Consider the following 25,188-nt stretch of genomic DNA (forward strand, 5'->3'; position numbering starts at 1 on the left):
CCGGGACCGCGCCGCCGCCGGGCCCCCCCGAACTCGCCCCCGTTGCCCCGGCAACCCCAGGGCCTCCGCCGCTGCTGACGTCAACGCGCCGAGCCCGGCGGCGGACGGCGCCCCCCCGCTACCGGCCCGCCCCGCCCCGCCCGGCCCGGCCCCCGCCGTCTCGGTACCGGCAGGGCTCGGCCTCGGCACCGCCATGGAGGCGCTGCGGGCGGCGGGGCGCGCCGTGCTGCGGAGTCCGCGCCTCGCCCGACACGGCCTGGGGCTCTGCCGGCGGCGCAGTGAGTGCGGGCCACGGGTGCCGGGAGCGGGCGGGGTCCGGGCGGGGTCCGGGCATCGGGCTGGGCTGCGGCGCCTGGGTCCGGGCCCTCCTCGGTGCCGGTGCGCGGGCGGGGAGCGCTGAGCGCTGTTCTCGGTCCGGCCGGGCCCGGGACGCGGCCGCCGGGCGGGGCGGAGGCCGGGGAGCCGGGAGCCAGGCTGTGGGGTTCGCGGGGGCTGTGGGGCTGCAGCCGGGCCGGGCCGGGCTGTTCGCGTGACCTGGCAGCGCTGTCCCCGTCGGGCAGGCTCTTGCCCCGCGGTGTCATTGAGATCGTGCGTGCCGGTGGGTTGGAAGGCCCCGGGTGGCTGTCCCGGACAGTGGCACCGGTGCTGCCGGGGCATGGTGTGCCCCATCTGCAGGCACCGTTTCCTGCCTGGGTGAGGTTTGGTCTTCCTGAACCGCTGCATCTGGTCCTGTGCAGGTGTGGAAATGCCCAGTGAGGGACAGGTCTGTACGTAGCTCGCCATGGGGTGACTGCCCGCTGGGTAGGCTGACCCCACAGGCCCAGCAGGAGGGCAGTGCATGGGCTTCCTCCTTCACGGCTACCCAGCCACTTTAGTGGGGCAGCAGTGCTTGCTCTGGCAGCATGTTTGAGCTGTTCTCAAAGCTTGCAGTGAGACAGAGTGATTTTTACCCAGGGGAGAGAGAGGTCCCTGACACTTGTATGGTATCGAGGTGGGTTCCCTGGTAATTTTAGGAGTGCTGCAAAAATAAGGTCTCGTGATTTCCCTGTGGGCTCAGGTTATTCCAATTATGAGTCAGAGCTTTTTCAAGCATGTCAGTAATCTTCTGGGAGCTAATCCCAAGAAAGAGGTGAAAAATAACCTGAAAAGTATTATCTTAGCGTGAACAGTAGATACCTAGGCAATTCCCAGGGCAGCATTCAAATCCAGTTTTTCTAACGCGCACATAACTTCTCTGGTCCTGTTCCAGGCTCGCTGCCTGCTCCTCGTGGGATGAATCCCTGAGAACAAGATGGAGTCTATGGCTCCCTGCATCTTAGTCCTTCTTGTCTCTTCTCTTACCATACTTTTGCTGTTTAGGATTTGAGGAGGTAAATATGAACTGATTTCTGCTTCAGCTGTCTTTGAAAGCATCACAAGGAAGTACTCGGTATGAGAGAAGCATTCCTTTGTGTATGGTACTAGCATGATAAATACAGCTTTTGCCTTTGACTCTTTGAGAGTGAACTTTCTGTTGAAGACAATGGCTTTGTCTTATGGGTTCAGAGCTTGAAAACAGCACTTATTTTGTGTGTCTTCTACCAGTAATAGTGTTATCAGGACTGACTGTAGGGTCAGGGCTCTTTCTACTACCTGTCTTGTGAAATAGACTGGTTTCTGAAGGAAACTGGACATGCTGAGGATTGTCTAGAGGGAATCTAGGGAAGTTGAGGGAGGCGATTCTCCCCCTCTACTCCACTCTCGTGAGATCCCACCTGGAATGTTGTGTTCATCTCTGAGGCCCCTAGCATAAGAAAGACATGGACCTGTCAGAGTATTTTTAAATTATTATTTTTTATTTTATTTATTTCTGACTGCAGCAATAAGATTTCAAAACAAAGAGCACAGAAAACAGAGACGAGTGCCCCTTCCATTCTGTGACCTCCACAGAAATGCACGTGGGAGATCTCTTCCCTCAGTGTCTTGGACTTCATCCATAAAACATGTTTTTGGGAAGCTAGTTTGCACCCTTGAAATGCCAGTCTAAGTTCTTCCTTATCACAGAGCCTTTATAGGGTGATTGTTTCCCAACCAGCTCTGCTTCAACTGTGAGTGCTGGACAAACTACTCCTCTCCTGACAGCCTGCTGCTGTAGATAATAGCTACCAGAAGTTTGGCTTTGGTTACACTAGGACTATTTGGGGATTTTGATCTGATTAAGTAGGGCAGCAAATGTTGCTGTTTCTGAGGTGTGCGTGAAGCCTAGATGATGAGATGAATACAGTACAGAGCACATGCTGCTTGTAGCGAGAGAGACCTGTGAATGATAGGTTTTGGCAGATAGCATTTAACACTGCAGCATCTGAGGCTCTATGTAGATATGCAGGAGCTTACTATTTTGCTGGCAGAGCTTGTACCTCCAGGAATGGGGACTAAAAGCTTCAGGGGTGAACTCTCCTTTCATTCTGTTCTTATTGCAAGAATGTCACAGAGCCAGGAGGAGAGTACCCTGGTGAGTGCAGATAGAAGCACTGCTGCCCAGAGCACTGAAGCTGCAGTGAGGTGGGGTGGCTCTGCTGGGACTAGCCATGTGGCTGATGGTACATGGCTTCTACTGCTGAGTCATTTTTTTCTTTACAGAGCTTCCTGAGAGCTGGGCTGATATGCAGGAGCCACTGCTGGAGGGGATGTGCTTCACACTGAAGTATCTGGGCATGACACTGGTAGAGAAACCCAAAGGAGAAGACATGGCAGCTGCTGCCATCCGCCGGATCATTGCCATGGTGAGAGCCAGCCCTGGGCCCTGCTGTGCTGGGGTAGAGAAGAGCCCATTTGGAGCCCCCAGCCCTTCCCTCCCCCCCACCCCCCCAAAAAAAAAAAAAAAAAGCATCCATGTCTCAGCACTGAACTCCGGCTAGGGACTGCACTGTTCCCAAGGGAGGGTGGTGTGCAAGGCTGTCTGTCCCGCATCTCTGTGCTGCGAAGGAAGCTGTCTTCCTGCAGGACAGCTGCTGTTACCTGCTTCCACACTGGGAATACAGCTGGGAGCAGGGCTGTGCCCCTCTCTTCATGGAGAGGAGGATGAGGGCTGGGGGAGGTGGGATCTGTCCTATCCCATGTGCATGGCAATAGCATGAAGGGACTCCAGGGGTGTTCTACACAAGATTGTGCCTGCTCTCCATTTTTTTCCTTTCTTACCCCAAAGGCAGGATCCTGCTTTTATAGTGAGGGTCCAAGTGGGTGGCTTTCTGTACAGAGTCTGGGGGACTCAACAAGGTGGGGTGAAGGCCCTCACTGGGTTTGCAGAGGTGTCTGGTGTTTCCCCACTGCCAGGCACAGGTGGGAGCTCGCAAGTTCCAGAAGGTGATTCTGACAGTGTCTCCGAGGGGCATCTCGCTGCAAGACGCAGACACAAAGGAGATTGTTGAAAACATCTCCATCTACAGGTGGGCATAGTGTGTAGGAGGGCCTGGATGTTCCCTAGCAGCCAGAAGGAGACTGATGGGATCCTGAGGAGCTAGGGTGGGATGGGCCTTCTGTTAGTAATACTGTGTGCCTTAGGTCTTCTTTTGGCTCTCTGAGACCAGCTCCCTCTCCCTGCTGCACCCCACAGCACTGCTTGGGTCTAAATGCAGGCAGGGGCCTGGATTGCTTTGTGTTCTGGGTCAGTCTGTCTGGCCTTTTCTGCAGGCCCTGCTTGTCTCTTCTGCATCCTGCATTCAACAGGATGTCAGATCAGGGCTGGTGGCTGGGAAGCCACCACCACAAGGGCAGGACTGCATGTCTACCTTTTTTTGTTGACACAGGACCAGAGGACTGCCCTTCTGGCTGCAGTGGAATGAGGGTGCCTTGGCCTGCAGCTCACGTGGGTTGGCTAAAGGCAGTTTCTGGGAGAGCTGGTTGTTTTTATTATTATTATTATTATTATTATTATTATTATTATTATTATTATTATTATTATTATTATTATTATTATTATTATTATTTTTAACTGCTGCCTATTGTGCTTTAGCTGGACTGGATGTTGGTGGGTGCTGTGTGTGAGGAGAGGATGTCTGAAGGCTGGTGGCAAGAAGTGAAGCAGGGTCAGGACAAATTCTTGGTGCAAAATTTGGGTCTCGGCACAGGAGCTGATGTGCTAAGGCAGATGCTGCCTGGCCTTCAGTTGTGTTTTTGGAGGTGATCACCTGTTTTTCTTTTTGTCTTAGTGTTTGAGTTTGCACCTCAACTTGAATTGGGCATCAGAGGACCAAAGAGCACACTGGGGCAACACGAGAGAGGAATACCTGTGGATGCAGTGATCTCTTATGAGTTCTAGGTGCCAGGCAGCCTTTGATCCTTGCTGGGGTGCTGGGCTGCCTGTTATCCAGGACAGGTGGAAGTCTCAGGCTGTCAGCAATGCTTGTTTGTGTTCTGGGAGAAGAGCAGAAGACTTGTGCCGTGTTCCCCTGTTACTCTGAGCAGCTACTCTCTGTCCACAGGATCTCCTACTGCACAACAGACAAGCTGCAGAACAAAATCTTTGCTTACGTTGCACAGAGCCAGGAGAGTGGGGCACTGGAGTGCCATGCCTTCCTCTCACCCAAGAAGAAGATTGTAAGCACTTCTCCTCTGCCCTTGGTTCTTTGAGGTAAAAGGCCCTTTCTTCTTCCCCTTCAGAGGGAGGAGACCCTTATCTCTGTGCATCTTAGCTGGAAATAGACAGGGAATGCATGTTTCCTCACATTCTGCAGAAGTGGGTGGTGAGCAATAGAAAGTTCTTCAGTCCCAGTTCCTCTGGGATCTCCTCTTGGGAATGGCTGGCCCACAAAGCATTGAACTCTGGCCTTCCAAATACGTGCTCCATAGGGAAAAGCAGCAAGGAAGAGCTTGAGGCTCTCAGATCTTGGGCAGCAGTGTTGTCTTTGTTTGACGGCAGAGATGGAAGTAGATGTTTTCCTTCTTTCTTGTACACAGGCCCAGGCTGTGACTCTGACGGTGGCCCAGGCCTTCCAGATGGCACTGGATCTCTGGGAAGCAGCAAATGCAGGTAGGAAGGAATTTCTCAGACACTTCCCTCGGCCTAGCCTTGGGATTGGGGTCTTTAGTGTGGGACCCTGTCTTGTGCTGTGTGGGGGAGAGATGGCTTGCTGCCTGGCTGGTGAAATGCACCAGCCAGGAAGATCATTATCCGTGCTGTTGTGCTCTCTGCCACTGTCTTGTGTGGGGAGCCTGCCCTATCTCTGGCTGGGGATATCCTTGCTGTCCATGCTGAACTCTGCATTGCTGAGCTATAGCACATCTTAGGGCCCTGTGGGAATTGCCTTGAGTGGTGTTCCCCCACTTTTCTCTGCATCGTCCCATAAGCACAGCAGGGTTATCTGTCCCTTGTCCACAGTCCTGTCTTTGCATTCCCTGCTAGACCCTCTTCAGGTTCCAGGCACTAACTGCTGCTTTTGCCCTGTCCCAGGCTCTAGGCAGGAACAGCCCCTTCACCTTCCATGTGTCTTGGAGCACAGTGAACCCGGCAGAGCAAGTGAGCCAGCCCCCCCGGGGAGCCCTCCCTTCAGACACCAATTCGGGGTACAGTATGTGCAAGTCTGGCCTGTGCCCAGGCCTGTCTTGCATTAGGGCAAGAAAAAGAGTAACCCTTACACAACTCACTCCTCCTGGGCTTTCAGGACCCTGTTGTTATTTGCACAGCCTCCCTTGCACATGGGGGCCTGACATGACAAGGGGCACTCTGTACTCTGTCTGGCTCACAAGGCAGGAACCTCAGCTGGTCTTTGCTCCAGGAACTCCCCTATCAGGTCCAGCTTTGCAGCAACCCTCAGCCCTTCTCTGCTGGCCCTGTCAAACAGGGAGCTGTAACCTGCTCTGTACTCTTGGTGCTATAGCTTGAGGTGACACAACCTCTCTCAAGGAGATGAGGAGCCTTTTTCTGGTCATTATCTTGCCAGTCTGGGATAAGGCTCAGCCCTGCTCATCTGCAAAGCACCCACTACATGTCCAGAGCCAGCCAAAGCATTCCCAGTGTTGTAAGTCTCTCTCATTGTGGCCTTGTCCAGGAGCCTCTGGATGCTTGCTCCTTTACCTCATGCTTCCAGCATTGGCACAGCCTGGTAGTGGTTGGGGTCATCCTTGCTTGCGGCTTGCTCCTGGCCCTCCGGCTGGGAGATGTGCTAACCCTGCTCTTGTCTCTGGGTAAAGGCGAGCTGTGTGATGCAGCTGTCTCAGTTTGGTGGTTCATTCCCAACTCACAGCCTGTGTTTGGTGCCCTGTTGGCTGGGGGAGCATGAGAAGAACCTTGGTCTGTCTCTCCCCTTTGTGTGGCTGTGTGTATGAGCCCCAAAGATTGCAGCAGCCCAGCACTGCAGGCACCATTCCCCCCCCCTACTGCTTATAGACACATCTTATCCATGTCATGCCTGGTGGGTGACTGTGTCTTATGAAGAAGGTAATGGGGAAAGTCCTGCTGCTCTGGAACAGGCTGTGGGCAGCCCAGCCTGGCTCCTGGTAGAGACCTACCTGTTTGTTTATTTGTTTGCAAGGAGGAGGAAGAGGAGGAGGAAGATGAAAACCTTGATGAAACTTTATCTGGGTAGGTGGTGAGCTGCTGCTACTGCACAGGGAGCACACTGATGAACCCTGTCTTATTTCCTTCTCTGTGTCCCATGCAAGGGGAGCTGCTGAAGCCATGAGCACTGTGGGAGCTTGGAGGAGATCTGCATGGGAGCAAGGGGGAGTTATCTGCTGCTTTCTCTGCCTCTATCAGCTGAGATGTTGAATGTACAGGGGGCTGAGCTGTGAAGGGACAGATCTGGCAGTACAGCTCTTGTAGTGGGAGTTAGATGCATACCCTCAGGATGTACCCAGACATGTCTTCTGTTCTGTTTCTGCCACTCTGCTAAGGCCATCCTATTCAGATATACTTCTCAGGTGGGACTCAGAGTTGTCTCTCTCCTTCCACTGATTTCCCTGGGGCTTGGACCAAGATGGAGGCCTGGTTATGTGGACTCCGTGGACTAGGGCCTGTGACTGAGCTTGAGAATAGCTGATGGTACATAAACATAGGATTAACCCAGTGGTCTTTTGCAGAGGTGCTTGTGGTGGTGGATTTGATCAGCCTTTCCTGTTACGGCTGTTCTCACGCAGCTGTCAAACCAGTGCCTGATGGGTCTGGCAGTACTGTCAGGCTGGAACTGTGCTGAGCAGGTGTCATCTTGGAAACAGCACGTGCACAGGCTGAACCTCTTTATGTGTTCCTGTGATATTGCCACCTGTTGTCTGGGGGGGATTCTTGATAGGAAGGAGATACAGCTGTGCAGTCTCAGGATGGGCTAGCCTGCAGAAAGGGTTTGGTAGCAAGGAACCTAGGGCCTTCTGCAGTCTGAGTACCTGGTAACTGCTGTTCCATGCCATGCCTATTCTGCTGAAGGTCATGAGCATGGGTCTCTCAGCAGGTGCTTGGCGGTGATGGGTGTTCTGTTCTCTTCCAAAGCTGCATGGAGGAGCTGGGGAGGGGAGTCCACAGCCCAGCAGGTAAGCTCCTTCCCTCTGTGTTGCTTTGCCACATTCCCCACCACGTCCTCTGCAGAGGGAGGGGGATAACAATTCACCTGGGTAAGTCTGCTTCCCCTCCCTGGCTGGGTTCCCAACTGCAAACCTCATGGACCAGGTCTTCCTCCTTCTTGCTTTTCAGAGTTGACACCTCTTGTGCCCAGACCGAACTTGCCTACTGTGCAGCTACCGCTGAGCTGGCCCTGTTTGGGGCAACCCCCAGGCTGCTGGAAGGGGCTGGGAGGGGTTGGAGTCCCACCCACAGCTGGCCTTGGGACTGATGGCCCCAAGGCTACCCTGGGCTAAGCCAAGTCTCTGCAGCAATGGACCAGCCACTCAGGATTCACCCTGTGCCTGCACCCAGGCAAGCCAGTGCCTGCCCCTGCTCCCTGCACTGTCCCCAGGCACAGGGGCTACTGACACAACTGCCATGTGGTGCGCAGACTGCAACACCCGCTCCTTGTTGTGCTGTCCACCTGCATAAACCACCTTGAACTGCAGTTGCTCCTTGTTCCCCTTTAAGGCTGTTGGACCAGTGTTCCCCACTCTGCCCACTCCCCACCTGCCCTGGGCCTGTAGAATGTAGCCAATGCACCCAGAGCTGTGTATCCAACTGCTCCTCATAGTAACAACTGGGGACCAGTTGAGGCTGAGCAGCCTGCTCTGTCTGTGGAGGGGGGGGTTCTTACTCAGCAAATTGAACTTGTATATGAACCTCAGGAAGCTATAGCTCTTGGCCAGAAGAGCTCTTCCCTGCAGTTCAGCCCTACACCATCCCATAAGTGAAATTGGCTGGCTTTTAAAGGAAAGCTCTGCATTTGTAGGGAAATAAACTGAGGTGTGGTGTTTTTTGTTTTTTGTTTTTTTTTTTTTTTTTAAACTGTTGTCATTTGGGTTTGAGTGCTGGATGGAGGCTTTGTGCAAGCACGTGAAGTACCATGTCCCCTATGCTACCTACAGCGAAGCTTCCTGTCTGGTGGCAAGGGCCTGTGCTATCTGTCTGGGAGCCTGCAGCTGCACTGGGTTTCCTGTTTTCTTAGCTGCTTGCCCTGAGGGAGCTATCTCCCCTGTGCCAAGGGCTTCAAGGGCCTGGGGCGGCCTTAACCTTGCTATCTGGGAAGAATCTGGTCCAGGCTGCGCTGGATTGGAGAATCTTGGACACCAGTGAATGTCATCTGCACAACAGGAGTTCACAGCTGATCCTGCCTGAGGCCAAGGAGGATACAAGCTCCATGTGTGCTAGCAGGTCTCAACCTCTCCCACCTCTGTGCTTGCTCTGTTTCGGGGTGCTCTTGCCCTGCTGCACACTTGTCTATGGTCTGGAGAAATGGGCAAGTCACACACTCTTGTTTCCTTCCCCAGATAGAGTAGGGGAGGCTGCAGCCAGCAGGATGCCTGGTTTCTCTGGCAAGCACCAGGTTTGCAGCTGCTTCCCAGCTGAGGACTTTGCTGCTGGACTACTGTCACATCACAGTGCATGTCCCCTTCTAAGGCTGGTGACACTGGCAGACTGAGCAGGGACTTACTGCCTGCAGCCTGAGGTGGCAGAGCTGTTTTCCCAGCATGTGCTTTAAGCAGGTGCTGTGGGGAATGTTTATAGTGGTGCACTGGGGAAGATTGAGTCCATGCACATTTTTTTTCCCCACTTCTAGTCTTGCATGTTTGAGTCCTAGTCTCATGCCTTTCTTCCCACAGCTGAGACTACGGGGCAATTTGTAGCTATTATTGGGGTCATTAGGGTGAGTGAGTTGTTGTCAGGTCCTTATCTTTCTGCACCGAGGGATGGCTGACCTGTGGGTATTGTGGATTTAACAGCCCTTGAAGTGGCTTCCTGCCCTGTACTGAACCTTTGCTTGGCATCTACACAATCCTGTAGTGGAGTGCCACAGCTAATGCTAGAACATGCTGATTGTTTCAGTGACCCTCTGCTCACCCTGTGAATAATTTTTCTTCACCATCTCCTGCCACCTGGGGGGGGGTAGCAGGCTCTACCCTGCTGTCAGGTAATTTTTTTTTTTTTTTGGGGGGGAGTGGGAAGAGGATCCCCCCACCTCCTTGACTCTGCTGCAGTCATGCTGCTTTGTTTCTTTCTGTGCACCTCATCTGTTTAAAGAACTCAAGTTAGTAGGTGTGTGTCCGTTCTGAGCCTCCAGAATTGCATAAACATTTTCCAGTGCATCAGAGATTTAAAAAACATTTGAGTTTTCCTAATGTACTTTTTTTTTTTTTTTTTTTAAATGTATTTCTCTAACGAAAAGGTAGTTGGCAAAGCAGTATGGCTTGTCCAGCACAGCAGCACTTGGCCCTCACGACTATGGTGCTTTTGCTCTTCAGGTATCCCTCTCCTCACCTGCCTGGGGAACAGCACAGTCCTCTCCTGCCAGTAGCCTGCTGGGATCTGGCATCATCTTCCTTTTCCTGGCCCTTCTTCCAGGATGCCTGCATTCTGCAGCCCATTTTGTGAAGAGGAAGTAGCTGTGGTGCCATCCTCAGTCAGAAAATGCGTAACTGCCCTGCACCTACCTGCAACTTGTCCAGAAGCATGACAAGAGCCAGCCTACAACATTGGCACTCCCTCAAAGGCCAGAGAGAAGTGCAAGATGAGGACCTGCTGCAGAACATATGATAACCCCTCTATGCAGCTGGCAAGAACAGGTCTCCTAAAGGCCACATGCATAAGTGCAAGTAATGGTACATGTATGCACATACACACATGCATAGACCTGAAATGCTGCAGGGACAATGCTGCAACGTTTGAGCCAGGATGCTTTTATTGAAAAGACCCTGCCACAGGAAGTTGCTTACCCTGTCCCTTCCCAGTCTAGTCCTGCAGCAGGAGCTGAGCAGCACCTGGAAGGAAGAGTCCTGAAAGTGCTTTGTTGGAAGGTTTATTCCTGGAAGACGCTGGATCCTGTGATGCTTGAGTCCAGGGCTGCAGAGCCAGCACCCCAGCTCAGTGACCAGCCACAGAACAGAGCATGGAGGGAAGTGCAGCAGCCAGGGCACCAGCTACCCATGTAGCAGTGTGGCTCATCGTGTCACTCTGTTTCCCCTGCTTCTGGCAAGAGGGCATAGCTGGGCCAGGCCTCACCCTCGGACACAAAGTAATATAGATACCCAGTAATAGACTTCTGCTTGCAGGCACCAGGAAACAAATAATCCAGATACTGTTAACCAGCCCTAAGATGGTTAACAACTCACACCATCTTCAGTTGAATGAGAGATCTAACAGCTGTGGGTATTCATGGCCAAACCTTCCCAACAGGTCTGTGTGGCATCAGCCAGTCTGGTGCAGGCCATGGGGCTAGCTCCAGAAGAGGGAGTATCAGCAGTGACCACACACTTGCAGGACAGAAGCCAGGAGCGGGACATGACACTGTTGAAGCTAAGGTTGTCCCCAGAGTGGTGATGAGCTCTGCAGCACACAGCCTGCCAAAACAGCTGCGACCAGGCTAGGGCTCTCCACGTTATCCATGGAGTGCACACGGCATTGCTCACAGTGAGCCCTACTAGGGAAATGGCAAAGCCACAGCCGTGCACTGGCCCTGCCTGCTCCCATAGGTTTGTGAGGCTCACTGCACCCCACAGGATTGCTCCAACTGGCACTGCCCTGGCTGCACATTCTGCAGCCCAATCGGACACTGTGGCAGCACTAGCTCCTCATGCTCTCAATTGAGTTTTCATGCACTGCAGCAGGGAGAGGCATAGGAAGCCCCTGCACTGCAGTGATGGGGTGCAGTGAAGCCTGTCTTCCATCAGGGATCCCCTCGTCAGCTGTACTAGGTGTGCCCAGCCCCACAGACAGACCCTCCCGCCACCTCTCCATGATTTCCCAAACCCTGCTTCCACCTCTCTATGACTTCCCTGGCAGCACTGGGGCCACCTGCACTGCCCCATCCCCTGTCTTGGGGCCAAAGGGGGAGTAGCTCCTGCACCCCCCCCACCCCACCCCCAGGCTGACACAGTGGCTGAGAGCAAGGTCTGCCCCAGGATATCTCCTGAGCAGGAGTCTGGTGCCACCTGGCTGCACCCAGGCCATTGGCCACGCCAAAGTACAGGGGTGCTGCCTCTCCTCAGGGCTGTAAGCAGGAGGGGACACCAGCCCCTCTACTCTCCCAGGCTTGCCCCCCCTGGGGTAAGGGTGTGCCCCCCCACTCCATTGCTCAGCTCCGCACTCCACAGTGGCAGGGAAGTGGGGCCTGGCATGCGGGACGGGCAGGGCCGTGTGCTGCATGCACAGCTGGGAGCCAGCTCCATGCATGTCCCTGGACAGGTGCCCTCGGGAAAGCGTAAGTTCGGATACGCAGATCTTCGCATGCAGAGTTCCAGGCTGGGTGCCTGGTGCTGCCTCTTCTTCCAAGGCCTGTATCGGCTCTGGCAGGATGCCCAGGACCCCCGACGCAGAGCTGGTGTTGCACTTATACCTCGATTATATTGACAGAGGGAGACTTCTATGGGAGAAAAAAATGCTTTGCTAAGAACCTGAGATGCAGACCCTATGGCAGAGCCCCCACCCTCCCACGGCAGGCACACCTCTTCTGCAAAAGGGGTGCCAGCTGCAGCTGAGCTGTCTGATGTGGGCTGAGGTGTGGGTGTGCTGCAGCAAAGACCTGCTTTCAGTGTCTCCCTAAGGAGACCAATGGAACTAACCCTTAAGCCCCACCTATTTGCATTAATCTCTCCTGACAGAAGGATCAGGTAGCTCAGCTGCATTAGCTGCTGCCTCACTCCAAGTCAGTCTCATCAGCCACACCACACTTGCCTCCCCAGGAAGCCTTTCTGATCACTGCTGTGCCCTAGTACCCCTAGGAGAACCAGGGACCCAGCCTCACACTCCTCAGCCTCCAGGGCTTGCAGATATTTGGTGACTTCTGTCTGGTTCCTAGTCATGTGTATTAGATTTACCTGGTCTCACCTTTGGCCAGCAGCAGGTCCCATTTTGAGCTGACTAGAACCGGCTCTTACCTAACATGAGGCAGCCTCTGGACACTTCTCACAAGAAGCCACCCCCACTACCAAAACCTTGCCATGTAAATTTCAGTACATCCAATCCAATATGGTGTAGAGGTTCTTAGCAGGTCACTGTTGAACCACCACCCCATGCTACAACTGTGGCCCTTGGAGAGAAGGTAGATACAGGGCTCAGAGGAGAAAAGGTACATGAGGGTGTGGGAGGACACCTGCCATGGGCAGAGAATCCACAAAGCATGGCATGATGAATGGAGGAACAGATACGGCCAGCTTATGTCAAGCTGTCTCACTGTTATGCCCTGCAACAGCTCTGGAGAGTGACAAAGGAACTAAAGGCTACCTGTAGTGAGGTGGATTTTTTTCAAAAACTGTTGCAAGCATGAACAGTCCTTTACACTGAAAGGACCGTGCTCACTGAATAGCACAGCAGATATATGCATTGAGAGAAACCACTGGGAAGGGATGGAGTCATACTTGTATGTGATTTGTAGGGCAGCCCTTACCCACCGAATTAAGGGGAAGAAGGTGAATGTCCCCATCACTATACTTTGTAACAGGGACATCAAGAACTGCATTGTTGTGCAGACCTGTGACTAGCAGTGTTCCCCAGGGGTCGATGCTGGGTCCAGTCCTGTTCAACATCTTCATCGACAACCTTGATGAGGGAATAATGTTAACCCTCAGCAAGTATGCCGATGACACAAAGCTGGAAGGAGTGGCCGACACACCAGAAGGCTGTGCTGCCATTCAGCGAGACCTGGACAAGCTGGAGACCTGGGCAGGAAGAAACCAAATGAGGTTTAACAAGAGCAAGTGTAGAGTCCTGCACCTGGGAAGGAACAACCACATGTATCAGTACAGGCTGGGGGATGACCTGCTGGAGAGGAGCTCTGTGGGAAAGACCTGGGGGTCCTGGTGGATGACAAGTTGACCATGAGCCAGCAGTGTGTCCTGGTGGCCAAGAAGGCCAAGGGGATCCTGGCATGCATAAAAAGGAGTGTGGCCAGCAGGTCAAGGGAGGTGATCCTCCCCCTCTATTCTGCCCTGGTCAGGCCTCACCTGGAGTACTGTGTCCAGTTCTGGGCTCCCCAGTACGAAAAAGACAGGGATCTCCTGGAAAGAGTCCAGCAGAGGGCCACAAAGATGATACAGGGCCTGGAGCATCTTCCCTGTGAGGAAAGGCTGAGAGACCTGGGTCTGTTCAGCCTGGAGAAGAGAAGACCGAGAGGGGATCTCATCAATGTGTATAAATACGTGAGGTGTGGGAGACAGGGGGATGTGGCCGGCCTCTTTTCAGTGGTTTGCGGGGACGGGACAAGGGGTAATGGCCACAAAATGAAGCCCAGGCAGTTCCACACCAACATGCGAAGGAACTTCTTCACGGTGAGCGTGATGGAGCACTGGGACAGGCTGCCCAGGGAGGTTGTGGAGTCTCCTTCTCTGGAGATATTCAAGGTCTGTCTGGATACCTACCTGGGCAACCCGCTCTAGGGAACCTGCTTTGGCAGGGGGGTTGGACCCAATGATCTCTTGAGGTCCCTTTTAACCCCTACAATTCTGTGACTGTCTGCTACTTTACGGCAGCTTGACCATGAAGCCAGGAGTGGAAGCAAATGCAGAGCATAATGATGTCACTGCTTTTTCTTTCCTGTGTATTGTTCCCAGCTTTGTAATTAAGGATTGTGAGGATAAACTTGCAGTGTTATCACTTGCAAGCATCCCAAGAATCTAGTGAATTCAAAAAGACACCATGAGGTGCTTCAGCCCTGTATAGGTGATGAAATTAGCAAACAAGAATGGGCTTGTGCACCCACTTTTGAAGTAGGGTGAGTCTGGAGCAGGAGAATCCAAGAGGAAGGGTATTTTTGGCAAGGAGTAATCAGGAAGCTGGTAAACCTGAAGGAGGAGAGAAAACTGGGCCCTTGAAATCCAAACAGGAAGTTTCTGCCCTGGCATCACCTGGAAACCAATGATATATAAAAGCAGAGGGGCCGGTAGGCACCATGTTGAATGGAGTTCACACCATGGACAGAGAATGCAAATGAGACCCATAGGAAAAACCTAATGCAAGGTCCCATTAGAACACAAGTATCAGGGTTATAAATCAGTCTTTGTTGAGTAACAAAGAAGTGTCAGGTGCTAAGGGAACAGCCACATGAAAGTACTGGTCCATCCCCATCCACAGCCTGGCACAGTACCTCCATCAGGGTGAGGAAAGAGCTCTGGAGTCTTTCTCATGAATGACCTGTGTGGTGATGGCCTGGAGCAGGCCCTGGAGAAGGCTGAAAGCTAGCAGAGAGAGACTAATGTCGGAATATTAAGAACGCTGATCAATTCAGCTGCCTTTTGCTTGAATAGGCAGGACCTGGACCTCTCTATGGGATGCAGAAGAGGTGTAGCTTCAGAGAGGCATGGTGATGGGCCAAGGCATTGGCTGTTACAGCAAGAGGACAGATAACATTCTGCCATATGGGAGCCATCCCAACGGATATATCCTGCCATCTCTACTGGTGTTTCTCCTGCAGTCACCCAGGGGGCATACAGACTGTCCCAGAGAGGCCAGGGCTCAATGCAGTCCTCAGTTTTTAGGGTGAGAGCATAAGTTGGGGTCTTTCTATTCCTGGAGAGAGTGAGAACCTGTCCAGGCACTAAGACACAGCAGATGTCAAATGCCAGCCCTCCCCACTCACCTTGCTCCGCAGCAGCCCTCCAGTTGGTCTCTCTGGCGTGCTATGCTCTGAGGATGGCTTTGTCTTCTCCTTGTTGTTGTTGGAATCATTGTCCTTGATGATGTCATACTGTCTGCAGAAGAGGGCGATCACCGCTGCAGAAAGAGGAGGGATGAAAGACTCCCTCACATTGGCTGCCCTCTGCCTCCCCTCCCCATGACATTACAGCTAGAGAGCAGTCAGGACCAAGGCACCCAGGGTGCTGGTCACCCACAACCGCCACCTGTTCCAGCTTGGACTGCTATTCCAGAAAACTCAGCAAGTGTGGCCAGGCCAATCTCCTTGGGCAGACAAGGCAAAGATGCAGCTGAAGCTATCAGGGCACACATGAGGTATGTGAGGTGTTCAGTGCTCAACCATAAGCATGGCTCAGTGCTCTGTGGCCAAAAGCAGATGTTGAGGCACTCTGAGAGGGACAGCCCCTTAGGTCAGTGAGCAGCTGAGTGTGCTGAGTGCCTCCAGCAAGGCACTGATGTTACTGGCCTGATGCTTGCAGTCCTCACAAAAGCCAACCCTTGTTTTTTTCTTGTCCTGCAAACTGTGGATCACTCTGTCAGGATTCTACAGCACCTTGTGCACTGCATGCCTCACATCTTATGACCATCAGCACAGGACTTTGGAGCAATGCTTTAAACTGTAATCATTAAATGTGTTGGACCCATTCAAACTACAGGGTGTTATCACAGCCACCTGGATCTGATTTCTCACTGTTGGTGCTCTGATACAACAATCTGCATGAGGTGTGCAGTTAGCAGCAGCCATCTTGTATTTTCTTCCAGTGCACTAGAAGAGTGTTCAAGGCCAGGATGAGGAGAGATTTCTGCAAGATGCCACTTGAAAATCCTCACTTACTGGGAAGAAGGTAGGGGACAAATGATTTCCCATTCACAACAGCTCCATGTAGTGTGTCAGAAGCCTCCTGTTTCATCTGAGGCTTCCTTGCTCCCAGGGCAGCCTGCTCTTTCCTGGGGCACTGGCTTTAATTGGTTGCTGTACAGAAATAGCTCACAAATGTTACAGTTTTAGTAGACTGAGGCACAGCTACTACCAGCCAATGGAGCAATATTATCACGATATCAAACAAGATAGATAAGACCCAAGTTACACAATAGTTAATGTCAACTGTGATGCTCCTACACCATAATTATGTATTGCTTGGATCCCACATCGTCTCCTGCTCTTGCAGGACAGCAGGCAGGCTAGCCTGCACACATGCTTCAGGCCATCACTGGTCAGCAGTGGCTGTTGTTCCTTCTTTCACCTCATTGGCTCAAGCTCCTACAGAGGTTCAATGGACTTGTTAGGAAGGAGGATGCCTGAAACATTGCCATTATTCCTCTGCACTCTCCAATCCCCATCCTCTCTGTACACCCTAGACTATGCCTCTGTTACAGCCTGCCAGAACATTGCTTGCAGCACTTACCTGCCCACATGAGAAGCACAGCCACGATGATGATAATTTCGCCTGTCTGCAGTTGCCTGTCTTTGTCCAGCCCTTCCATGGTGATGTCACCTGTGGAGAAGAGCACCCAGGCAGCATGCAGCAGTCACCCTCCTACCAGACCCTATCTCAGGACCATCAACAGTTAAGGATCTGAGAAGGAGCAACAAAGAGAGGCCCACATCCCTCTCACAAACAGGCATGGGATGATATCTTGACTGGGGAGAAGACATGCAACCTGTGGTTTTCCTGTGTCAGACAAACCATTCTTGCTGCCAAATACGGTCAGGGAGTCTAAAAGCTTGTGTGGGTTCAAACAGGGACTACAAAATGCATGTGAGAGAAGCCCACTAAGGTTACTCTCTATGTAGGGACCAGGGCTGCTTAGGAAGGCCCTGAGCTGAAAAAAAGTCCTGAGGAAAGCATCTCATCTGCTTGCCCTGTTATCCACTCATTGCTAGCGCTGGAGAGAGTCCAGGCCTGATGGACCCACCCTGTGCGTCATCTCTCTCGGATTAATGGCCAACATTTAGGCAATCCCAAGGCAAAAGGCACAACATGGGTATGAAGAGGAAAGAAGACTATGGGGTTCTCATATTTGTCCTTTGGTAGCTTGCAGGCTGGTAGATCTGAGAGACAATTCAATATTTACTTCCTATGGGCAGCAGTTTGGATGTACTAGCTTGCTCAGCTGAACAGGTTGCCAAGATCTAGGACAGGAGGGCTATAAAGCACTGTTTGGGCTTTCACCATGGTCATGGTAAACACAACAGCAGCCCGTATGACCCTGTGCATCCCAGGCAGCTGGCTACCGAGGTCAGAACTTTGCTCACTGGTTGCTGAATCCCTGCCTGTGTGCTGTGGAGTCCTCCAGGTCTGCCCCCACCAGTGGCACTTGGGCAAACTGGAAGGAGCTGCCTCACCTTGGTTGGAGCTGTTGGAGGGGAGGCGGTCGGTCTCCTTCAGGGTCCGGAAGTGGACACGCTTACTGGCCTGACTTTCCCCATACAGGCCGATACTCTGCACTTGGATGATGTAATCAGCATCTTCTGCCAAGTCCCACAGCACGCAGGCCCGGTTGGTGGTGTTCACCTCCCGGATGAAGCGCTGCATCTGTCCATCTTGCCGCTGCCAGAGTGAAGAGCTGTCATCCCCAGGAGGCTGTTCCCAGCTGCACCACACACAGGCCCCCATCTGCAAGGCTGTGCTGGGCACAGTGCTCTTGCTCCTTCCTTCCAATCATACACCCCTGGGATGGGCCAGACTGGCTAGCACCTTGCTACACAGCATCCCTGCATGGCCAAAGAGCCAAGTGCCTCCCTGGAGAACTCACCACTACCTGGGGATGTGGAGGTGGAGCAAGGCAAGCAAGGAAGGGTTATCTTGTGGCTGGAGCACTGTCCTCATCCAAAGAAATCGCAGAGAAGCCACTGGAGGGATAGCCACTCCACAATACAGCCCACAGTCTGCTGTGCCCCTCCCCACCACCCTCAGCATAGATGGCTTAGACAGGGAACCCCAGCAAAGGTTGCTCAACAGTGGAGGTGTCCTCAGGCATGTGCCAAAGGAGCTCCAAGCTGCAGCAAAAGGGCTGACAGGAGCATGTTGGTAAATCACTGAGAGTAGTCCCCAGACTACTGGGAACAAAGCCTGGATACCTGCTGTAAGATGGCGTAGCCGATGACCACATCTCCTTCTGGAACATCCCAGGAGACTGTGGCAGAGTTTGCCTTCAGCTGCGTCACAGTCACGTTGACAGGGGACGGTGGCCTGTCTGGGTGAGCCAGGGAGGGACCGAGGCAAAGCACATGAAAGAGGCAAAAGAAGATCTCTCAGAAAAGGCACCTACCCCCGCACACCATCATGGGGGTCTTATTCAACAGCTGCCCATTGCAGCATGCTGACCAGGGCTACAGGGAGCAGTTCCTCCCTTGAATCTTTCCCCAGGACAGGAGGGTCATGTCAGGTCAACAAGACTGAGTCCCACAACACACACACTGCACAGTGCTCCCTGGGTTAGTGGGCAGCTGCCCGCTGTGCAGCGGGTGCAGCACAGAGCCACTCCTGTGCAGCTACCCCTGTATGGCACCTACTGGCTTTGTTAGTCATTGCTCACTGTCCAGGTCTCCTCTCTACCTGGCTGTTGGTGAGAAATGTGCTCACCCCACCCTCTGCACTGCACTACAGTGGGAAAAGAGGACAAGCTCATGAGGCATTTGACTGGCTCTTCTATAAAGGGCTTTCTTGCAGTGGCAGACACAGCCCATTGCTTGTATTACATGTTCCATGTAAAAGAAATTAGCAGTGCTGACCACATGCTTGTGCTGCCAGACTCAGCACAGGACATGAAGGGACTCTGGTAGGCTCCTTCCACCTTGCAGACATCATGATGGGAAATGCATGAAGGCCTGTCCTGAGCAAAAAATTATTACAGAATAGGTTAGGAGACTCTTATTGCAATTTAACCAGATCCCGCAGCTCAAAATTAAATGAAAGGAAAAGCCTCTGTAGGCTGTCGCAGAGCACTGCAGACATCCTGCCATCAGAGGGAACAATGGCATTCACATCAGCTTTTCATGAGGGCAGCTGCTTGCAGATCTGAGGTACCTTCAGGGCTGAGCAGGACACTGCTGCTCAATTTTTCATCTGTTAGAAAGCTTACTGCATTCAGCTTCAGCAGCAGCAAACAGCAGGGCTGCCTGACACAACATGCTGCTGCTCAGCCCAGACAGAGTAGTTTCTTGGCAGTTAAGTCTCATGTTTTTGTAGGGTTCAGAGTTCAAACAAATCTTACATTAATGCAATTCCTGAACCAAGACTGTAATAGTGAAATGAGGTTTCTCCAAGCTCTGGGGCTGCTCTGTGGATGTGCACATCGCCAATGCCTGGCACACCATCCAGAACTGCGTAGGAAGCAGCACAGACACAGTATTTATATATCAACTGTGACAGAAAAATGGGACAGCTTGGAATAAACACACTATGGAACTCAATCTGGCCATCTCGTCTGCCTGGTATTACCCCCTGCTCTAAGCTGGGGAGGAGAGCCCAGCATAGAGGGCAGAGCTAACTTTCCCAGCAATGCAATGCCATCAGCTGTAAAGCCGATAACAACACTTAACTATTGCTGTTCTTCAGAAAGGTGGTCTGATTGACCCATGGCCTGCACCATTGCTAATTTGAGATTTCATAGCACTAAGAAGAACATGGCAGAATTCTTCAAAGGTCGGCAGACTTGCACACATAGACAAATTCTGTCTAGAAATTAAATACATGAGTGTGTAAGGAAGACAGTGAAGTTGCTGTTCCTGTGTCTTCTCTCCCTGTAAACACGACAGTGTCCTTCTACAAGCTGCTTGTGTAGTACAGGTTCAATGCTGTGACTTACACAGGTAAACAAAGAGCCGCAGGGGGGATTTGGAAACAGGAGAAAAAGACCACCATAACAACACCAACAAAAAAACGTAGGAGTGACTAGGAAAGGTCATTTTTTATAGTTCAACCACTGAAATGCATTCATTCACATTTGAATATATCTGGCTCCTGGGCAGATCAAACCAGGAAAATTGCGATTACCACTCTGAAACATGCAGGATTATGGTCTGTCAAGGACAACTAAGACAGCCAGGACAGTCACACACAGATCCCAGAAAACAATTTCCCAGAGAGACACTGGGAGCAAGTGCCTCCCTAGCAAAAGCCTGCTGCATTATACCAGGAGGTATAATCACAGGAGACAATGCAAATGAGGACATCATAGTATTCCGTGTCATCTCATCAGAACAGAAGGCTGACAAACAGGAAAGGCTTTAAAGACTCCCTTGAATATCCTTTATCCCATGAAAGTGTGTCTCCTTAGAGTTTTGTCAGTGGGGATCCTGTTCATCACTCCACCCTGTGAGAGGGAATCACTGAGCCATGTCTTTGTCTGCACACTCTGATCTCCCAGAAGCCAAAAGCAAAACAGGCTGAATAGAGCTGCAGTCCTGAGACATACATAGCCCACTGACTGAGGAATGTGTATCCTGTGCACACAAGGGCTGAGCTCACCACAGATGGGCTCTGTTTTCTGGTCCAGCCATGACCACTGTGCAAGTGTCATACAACAAAAAGCAAAATTACAATTTTAAATTACAATGCTGTTTGTAGATAGCACCCTGTCAGCCAGCAAGGCTCATGAGGGGGAGTGGAGGGACAGGTGCCAATCTCTTCTTTCTAGTGACCACTGACAGAACAGCATGAAGCTGTGTCAAGGGAGGTACAGATCAGGAAATGGTTCTTCAATGACAGGGTGATTGGGCACTGGAACAGATCCCCCAGGGAAGTGGCCATGGAGTCAAACCTGTTGAAGTTCAAGAAGCATTTGGAAGCTCTCAGACATATGGTTTAATTATTACTCAGACTTATGTAGATCCAGGAGTTGGACTCAATGATCCTTCTGGGTACCTTCCAGCTCAGGACATTCTATGATTCTATGAAGTTCTACCTAGACAGAGCTTAAACAGGCCCTTTGTTGGGACTCTTACTGGTAGCAGCAGAGTGTCCCAGGGGGATACCACCCTTGTGTCAAACTACAAAGGGAGTACACCCGAAGCCAGAACGTCCTGCTGTAATTCCCAGAACCAGTCCCCATATGGCCAAAAGGGAGAGAGGGGATAGCAAGAGGACATACAGGCATGGAAGAGCCACAGTGCACATGGCTAGTCAGTGCTTCAGACCTCGTGCATTGCAAACACAGTTAGTGCAGGCTCCAGGCAAGTGGACCTGAGAACCTGTGTGACAATGAGATCTGAAGGCATCCAGGCTGCAGTTCTTCATTGGAAAAATCCACGTCACTTAGTCATTTCACAGTTCAGCAAACTGCAGAGAAGACATTATAAGCATGTGGGATTTGTACATCTAGCAGAAAGAGAGAGGACAAGAAGTTTCAGAAGCTGAAACTACAGAAAGTCACCCTGGAAATAGAGGACAATGATTAACCCCAAGGAGATACAAGATAACTCAATGACAGTCATTAGGACAAGACCTCCAAAGGACAGCCTGCACCACAAGAAGTTTGCATGCGATCCCCACATGAAGCCTATGTTTTCCTGTCTGCTCTACAGCTGAGGTTAGAGCAGTCTCATACCAGAGCTGCTGCCATAAAGATCTGCGAGTACAAGGGCTCTAAAAATATATATATTCTGATACCAACTATTAAAAACATTTCTGTAAAGCCATGATCCTCCAGCTCTCTGCTGGGTTCTTTAGGAACAAGCATGCCACAGTTAAGCCCTGAACAATACATTAATTGCTAATGATTCTGCATCATTTATAAGTTATTCAGCTTCACTTTTGATTAAAGTCATATTCAGAATCGGGCACCACCACAGAAAGAATAATCACTACCTTATGGCCTGGTGCACTCTTTTCTACTGACAGTACAGCAGTGCATTCCTTTCAGGCCTGCTGAAGAGGTGGGAAGAATTGCTCCTGTGCACTGGAGTTGGCAGCACTGAAGACTGAGGTTGGGAAGCAGTGAGGGATGACCTGTAGACAGCTGGGCACTTGACTAGCTCTCCCACACAGCTTGCCTCTGTAGGTCAGAGAAAGGGTTGGACAGATGCCCTGTAAGAGTGGCATTAACAGATGTGGCTCTGCACAGGGATGGGGCACAGGCCCACTGGCATTTTCCCATCTTGCTCTGACTCCAGAGAGGAGGAACTCACATGCACCTGGGCCACTGCCCTTGGGACTGCTGCTCAAGGGCACACAGATGTTTGTCCAACTTATCTGTGCAGCAGGGAAGTAAGCATCAGACTGCACAACTAAAAATAAGTGCTCCCTTCTAAACAACCCTGACTGCATTTCTACCTGAATCCAGCAGGCCACGTAGTTCATATTGTGCAAGGAGACTGCCAAGGGACACAAGGCCAAGCACATAATAAAGCAGTCCAGTTCTGCCATGGCAGGTTATCAGAACATGCCTGATACTGGCAATTTACTGCATCACTAATGTGACAAGAGGTGAATAGATATCAGAAGGCTGCCACTGGCACAGGTTATTCAGATGAGTCAAGGGAAGAAAGGACAGAGGTACCTGGGGTACAGACATACCTCGGCCTCTGAGCAAACACCAGCCTAGAGAAAGCAAGTCAGCAAGGCATGAAGGCATGCTGCAATGTGAAACACCGGGATGTCTATCAATCAGAGGCCAGCTTGTGGACCATTTTACAGTACTGGAGCATCTCTGCCCTTGCGCGTTCATTCTCTCAGGACCCAGAGCTCATTGGTGAGCAGCACAGATGGGAAACATGGACGCTCTCCTCTACTGGGGAACAAGGAGGGGCTGCGTTCCCCGACAGCCCAGCCCAGAAGTGGCAGGCTTCACAAGCCGAAGCCACAGCCGGCAACTCCAGGCGCCTGGGGTACGGCAGAGCCTAGTGTCACGTTAAGGGAGGGCAGCACCGCCACACAAGCTCATCCCGGTCCCACGGGGATGCAACACGACTGAAGGCACGGATGGCTTAGAGACCACGACACCCCGGGGCAGGGCGCAGCCGCTGCGGGGCTGTCCCGGGGAGCACGGGCTGCCCGGGCCAGGCCCCTCGGGCCGCGGCCAAGGCCATGCGGGGCCGCCCCGCCACGCGCGCCCCGTGCCGGGCTGGACAGGGAACGCCAGTCCCGAGGGGGGGGAGGCCGGCGGGAGGGGGCTGGCGCCCGGCGTCCCGGGCCGGGGCCGGGAGAGGGGCAGGGCGGACACACGGGACGGCGCCCGGCACTGGCGAGCGCCAGCCCCCGCCCGCCGCCCGGGCACCGCGGCAGCGAGCGCTGTTCTGCGCGGCCCGGCCCGACCCGTCCCCCGCCGCCCGTCCGTGCGCCCCGGCGGCACTTACTGGCTCGCACCAAGCAGAGGTCGCAGCTAAAGAGCACGAGGACGGGGTTCAGGTACGCCGAGAAATGGGCCATGGCGGCGGGGCCGACGCAGGAGCGCCCGGGTCTGCGGCCCTGGCCCGGGCACCAGCCCTGGCACCGGCCCGGCTCCCTGCGCCGGGGGACCGAGCGGGGCCGAGCCCCGGCCGCAGCGCGGGGGGGCGGGACGGCCGCCCGGTCCTCCCCCGGCCCGGCTCCGCCCAGCGCCCCCGCCCCCGCGCGGCACCGCAGCGACCGCCGGCGCCGCCCCGAGCCGTACCCCGAAACCGCCGGCGCCGCCCCCGAAACGGCCGCGCGCCCCTGCGCTGTGTCCCCATGCCCGCCAGTGCCGCCTCCCTCATAACCACCGGCGGCGCCGCCTGCGTCGTTCCCCAGCAGCCACCAGTGCCGGCCCCTCATGCCATACCCCTAGTAATCACCACTTCCAGCCCTCCCTGTGCTGTCCCCCCAGTAATACCCAGTGCCAACCCTCCCCAGTACGACACCCACCGGTAACTGGCACTGGTGCACCCTCTCCATAGCATCTTCACCCTGCCCTCCTGGCACTGCTGGCAGTGCCCCAGAGACCAGGCACCTCTTCCGTGAGCACATGCATGTCTGTGTGGCCTGGGCTGTCTTGCATGTGTGTTGCACTGCACTGGTGCTCTCACACATGTGCCCATACTAAATTCATATGTGTTACCAGTCTGCACCACCCTCTAACGTGCCCATAATGCATGGGCACTCTGGTACACACATGCCTTTCTTGCAGGGGTGCTCTCTGGCTGCCCCTATTACACACCACTGTTTTCAAGTGTTGTCACATGGACCCATTGCTAGCATCCCCTTTTCCAGGCTGCCTCCCAGCCTAGGCCTATCTCCTGGTATACGTGCTGCCCTCTTACCATGTGCTGTGGCCCATGGTGCTGTGTCCTCCTCTTCCCTGTGACTACCATTGCTTCCATTCCCCAGTGGCACAGCCCTGTGTACCACAATGGTACAGCCTCTACGGCTACTGAGCACTGGCTGTAGCTGGTCTGGAGGGTTCATCCATGAGCATACGGATGCTGTGAGGGGCCTGCATCCAAGGTGTGTGTGTGTGTGTGTGGAGGTCAGTGTAGGGAGGCTCCACATATAGGCATGCATACTGGGTAGTGAGGCCATGGCTACGCCCAGCTGCAGAGCCACTACACTTGTGAATACCATCATAGCATCACCCATTAGGGTCACAGTTGTTAGGTCACTGGCAGATTGCAGGCATCCAGGCTGGTGCCCCCAGCACAGTCTCACTGGCTCCTCTGGAGCTGGGAATGCTCTTGCCCCTCTGAGGTGCTGTTCCACATGAGCTTGAGGGCATGGCAATGGCCATGGATTGTGTCCTACCCCCAGGGGAGGCAGCACCAGTCTAATATGTCTTATGTACAGACTTGGGGGTGAGATGCTGGAGAACAGCCCTGCAGAGAGGGATCTGGGGGTTTTGGTTCATAGCGAGTTGAATATGAGCCAGCAGTGTGCCCTGGTAGCCAGGAGGGCCAACCATATCCTGGGGTGCATCAAGCACGGGATTGCTAGTCAGTCGAGGAAAGTGATTGTCCCGCTCTACTCTGCGCTGGTGCGGCTTCACCTTGAGTACTGTGT

General features: G+C 53.1%; 2 protein-coding genes across 11 annotated transcripts; one reads left to right on the forward strand and one right to left on the reverse strand.

Moving 5' to 3' along the window:
• The first annotated feature begins 158 nt into the window (after positions 1-158).
• LOC116487607 (low density lipoprotein receptor adapter protein 1-like) lies at positions 159-8,369 on the forward strand. Of its 10 annotated transcripts, XM_032184649.1 has the most exons (10): positions 245-278; positions 1,250-1,370; positions 2,620-2,762; positions 3,313-3,425; positions 4,461-4,575; positions 4,936-5,008; positions 5,429-5,541; positions 6,510-6,559; positions 7,460-7,500; positions 7,661-8,369. In XM_032184649.1, the coding sequence occupies exons 3-10, from the start codon at positions 2,643-2,645 to the stop codon at positions 7,822-7,824; spliced, it is 789 nt and encodes a 262-aa protein (XP_032040540.1). In that variant the 5' UTR covers positions 245-278; positions 1,250-1,370; positions 2,620-2,642; the 3' UTR covers positions 7,825-8,369. The 10 variants fall into 10 exon arrangements, with proteins under 10 accessions (XP_032040538.1, XP_032040541.1, XP_032040542.1 ...); XM_032184647.1 differs by lacking the exon at positions 1,250-1,370 and having other exon boundaries at positions 159-278; XM_032184650.1 differs by lacking the exon at positions 1,250-1,370 and having other exon boundaries at positions 159-278; positions 7,419-7,500; positions 7,661-7,723.
• A 1,902-nt stretch (positions 8,370-10,271) lies between these two features.
• On the reverse strand, positions 10,272-23,710 carry FNDC4 (fibronectin type III domain containing 4). Its single transcript, XM_032184658.1, has 6 exons — positions 23,535-23,710; positions 18,318-18,433; positions 17,583-17,787; positions 16,642-16,731; positions 15,180-15,313; positions 10,272-11,969 (listed from the first exon to the last, which is right to left on the reverse strand). The coding sequence occupies exons 1-6, from the start codon at positions 23,605-23,607 to the stop codon at positions 11,937-11,939; spliced, it is 651 nt and encodes a 216-aa protein (XP_032040549.1). The 5' UTR covers positions 23,608-23,710; the 3' UTR covers positions 10,272-11,936.
• Between the last annotated feature and the right edge of the window lie 1,478 nt (positions 23,711-25,188).

This window comes from Aythya fuligula, chromosome 3 (assembly GCF_009819795.1).
Source record: "Aythya fuligula isolate bAytFul2 chromosome 3, bAytFul2.pri, whole genome shotgun sequence".
Taxonomy (NCBI): domain Eukaryota; kingdom Metazoa; phylum Chordata; class Aves; order Anseriformes; family Anatidae; genus Aythya; species Aythya fuligula.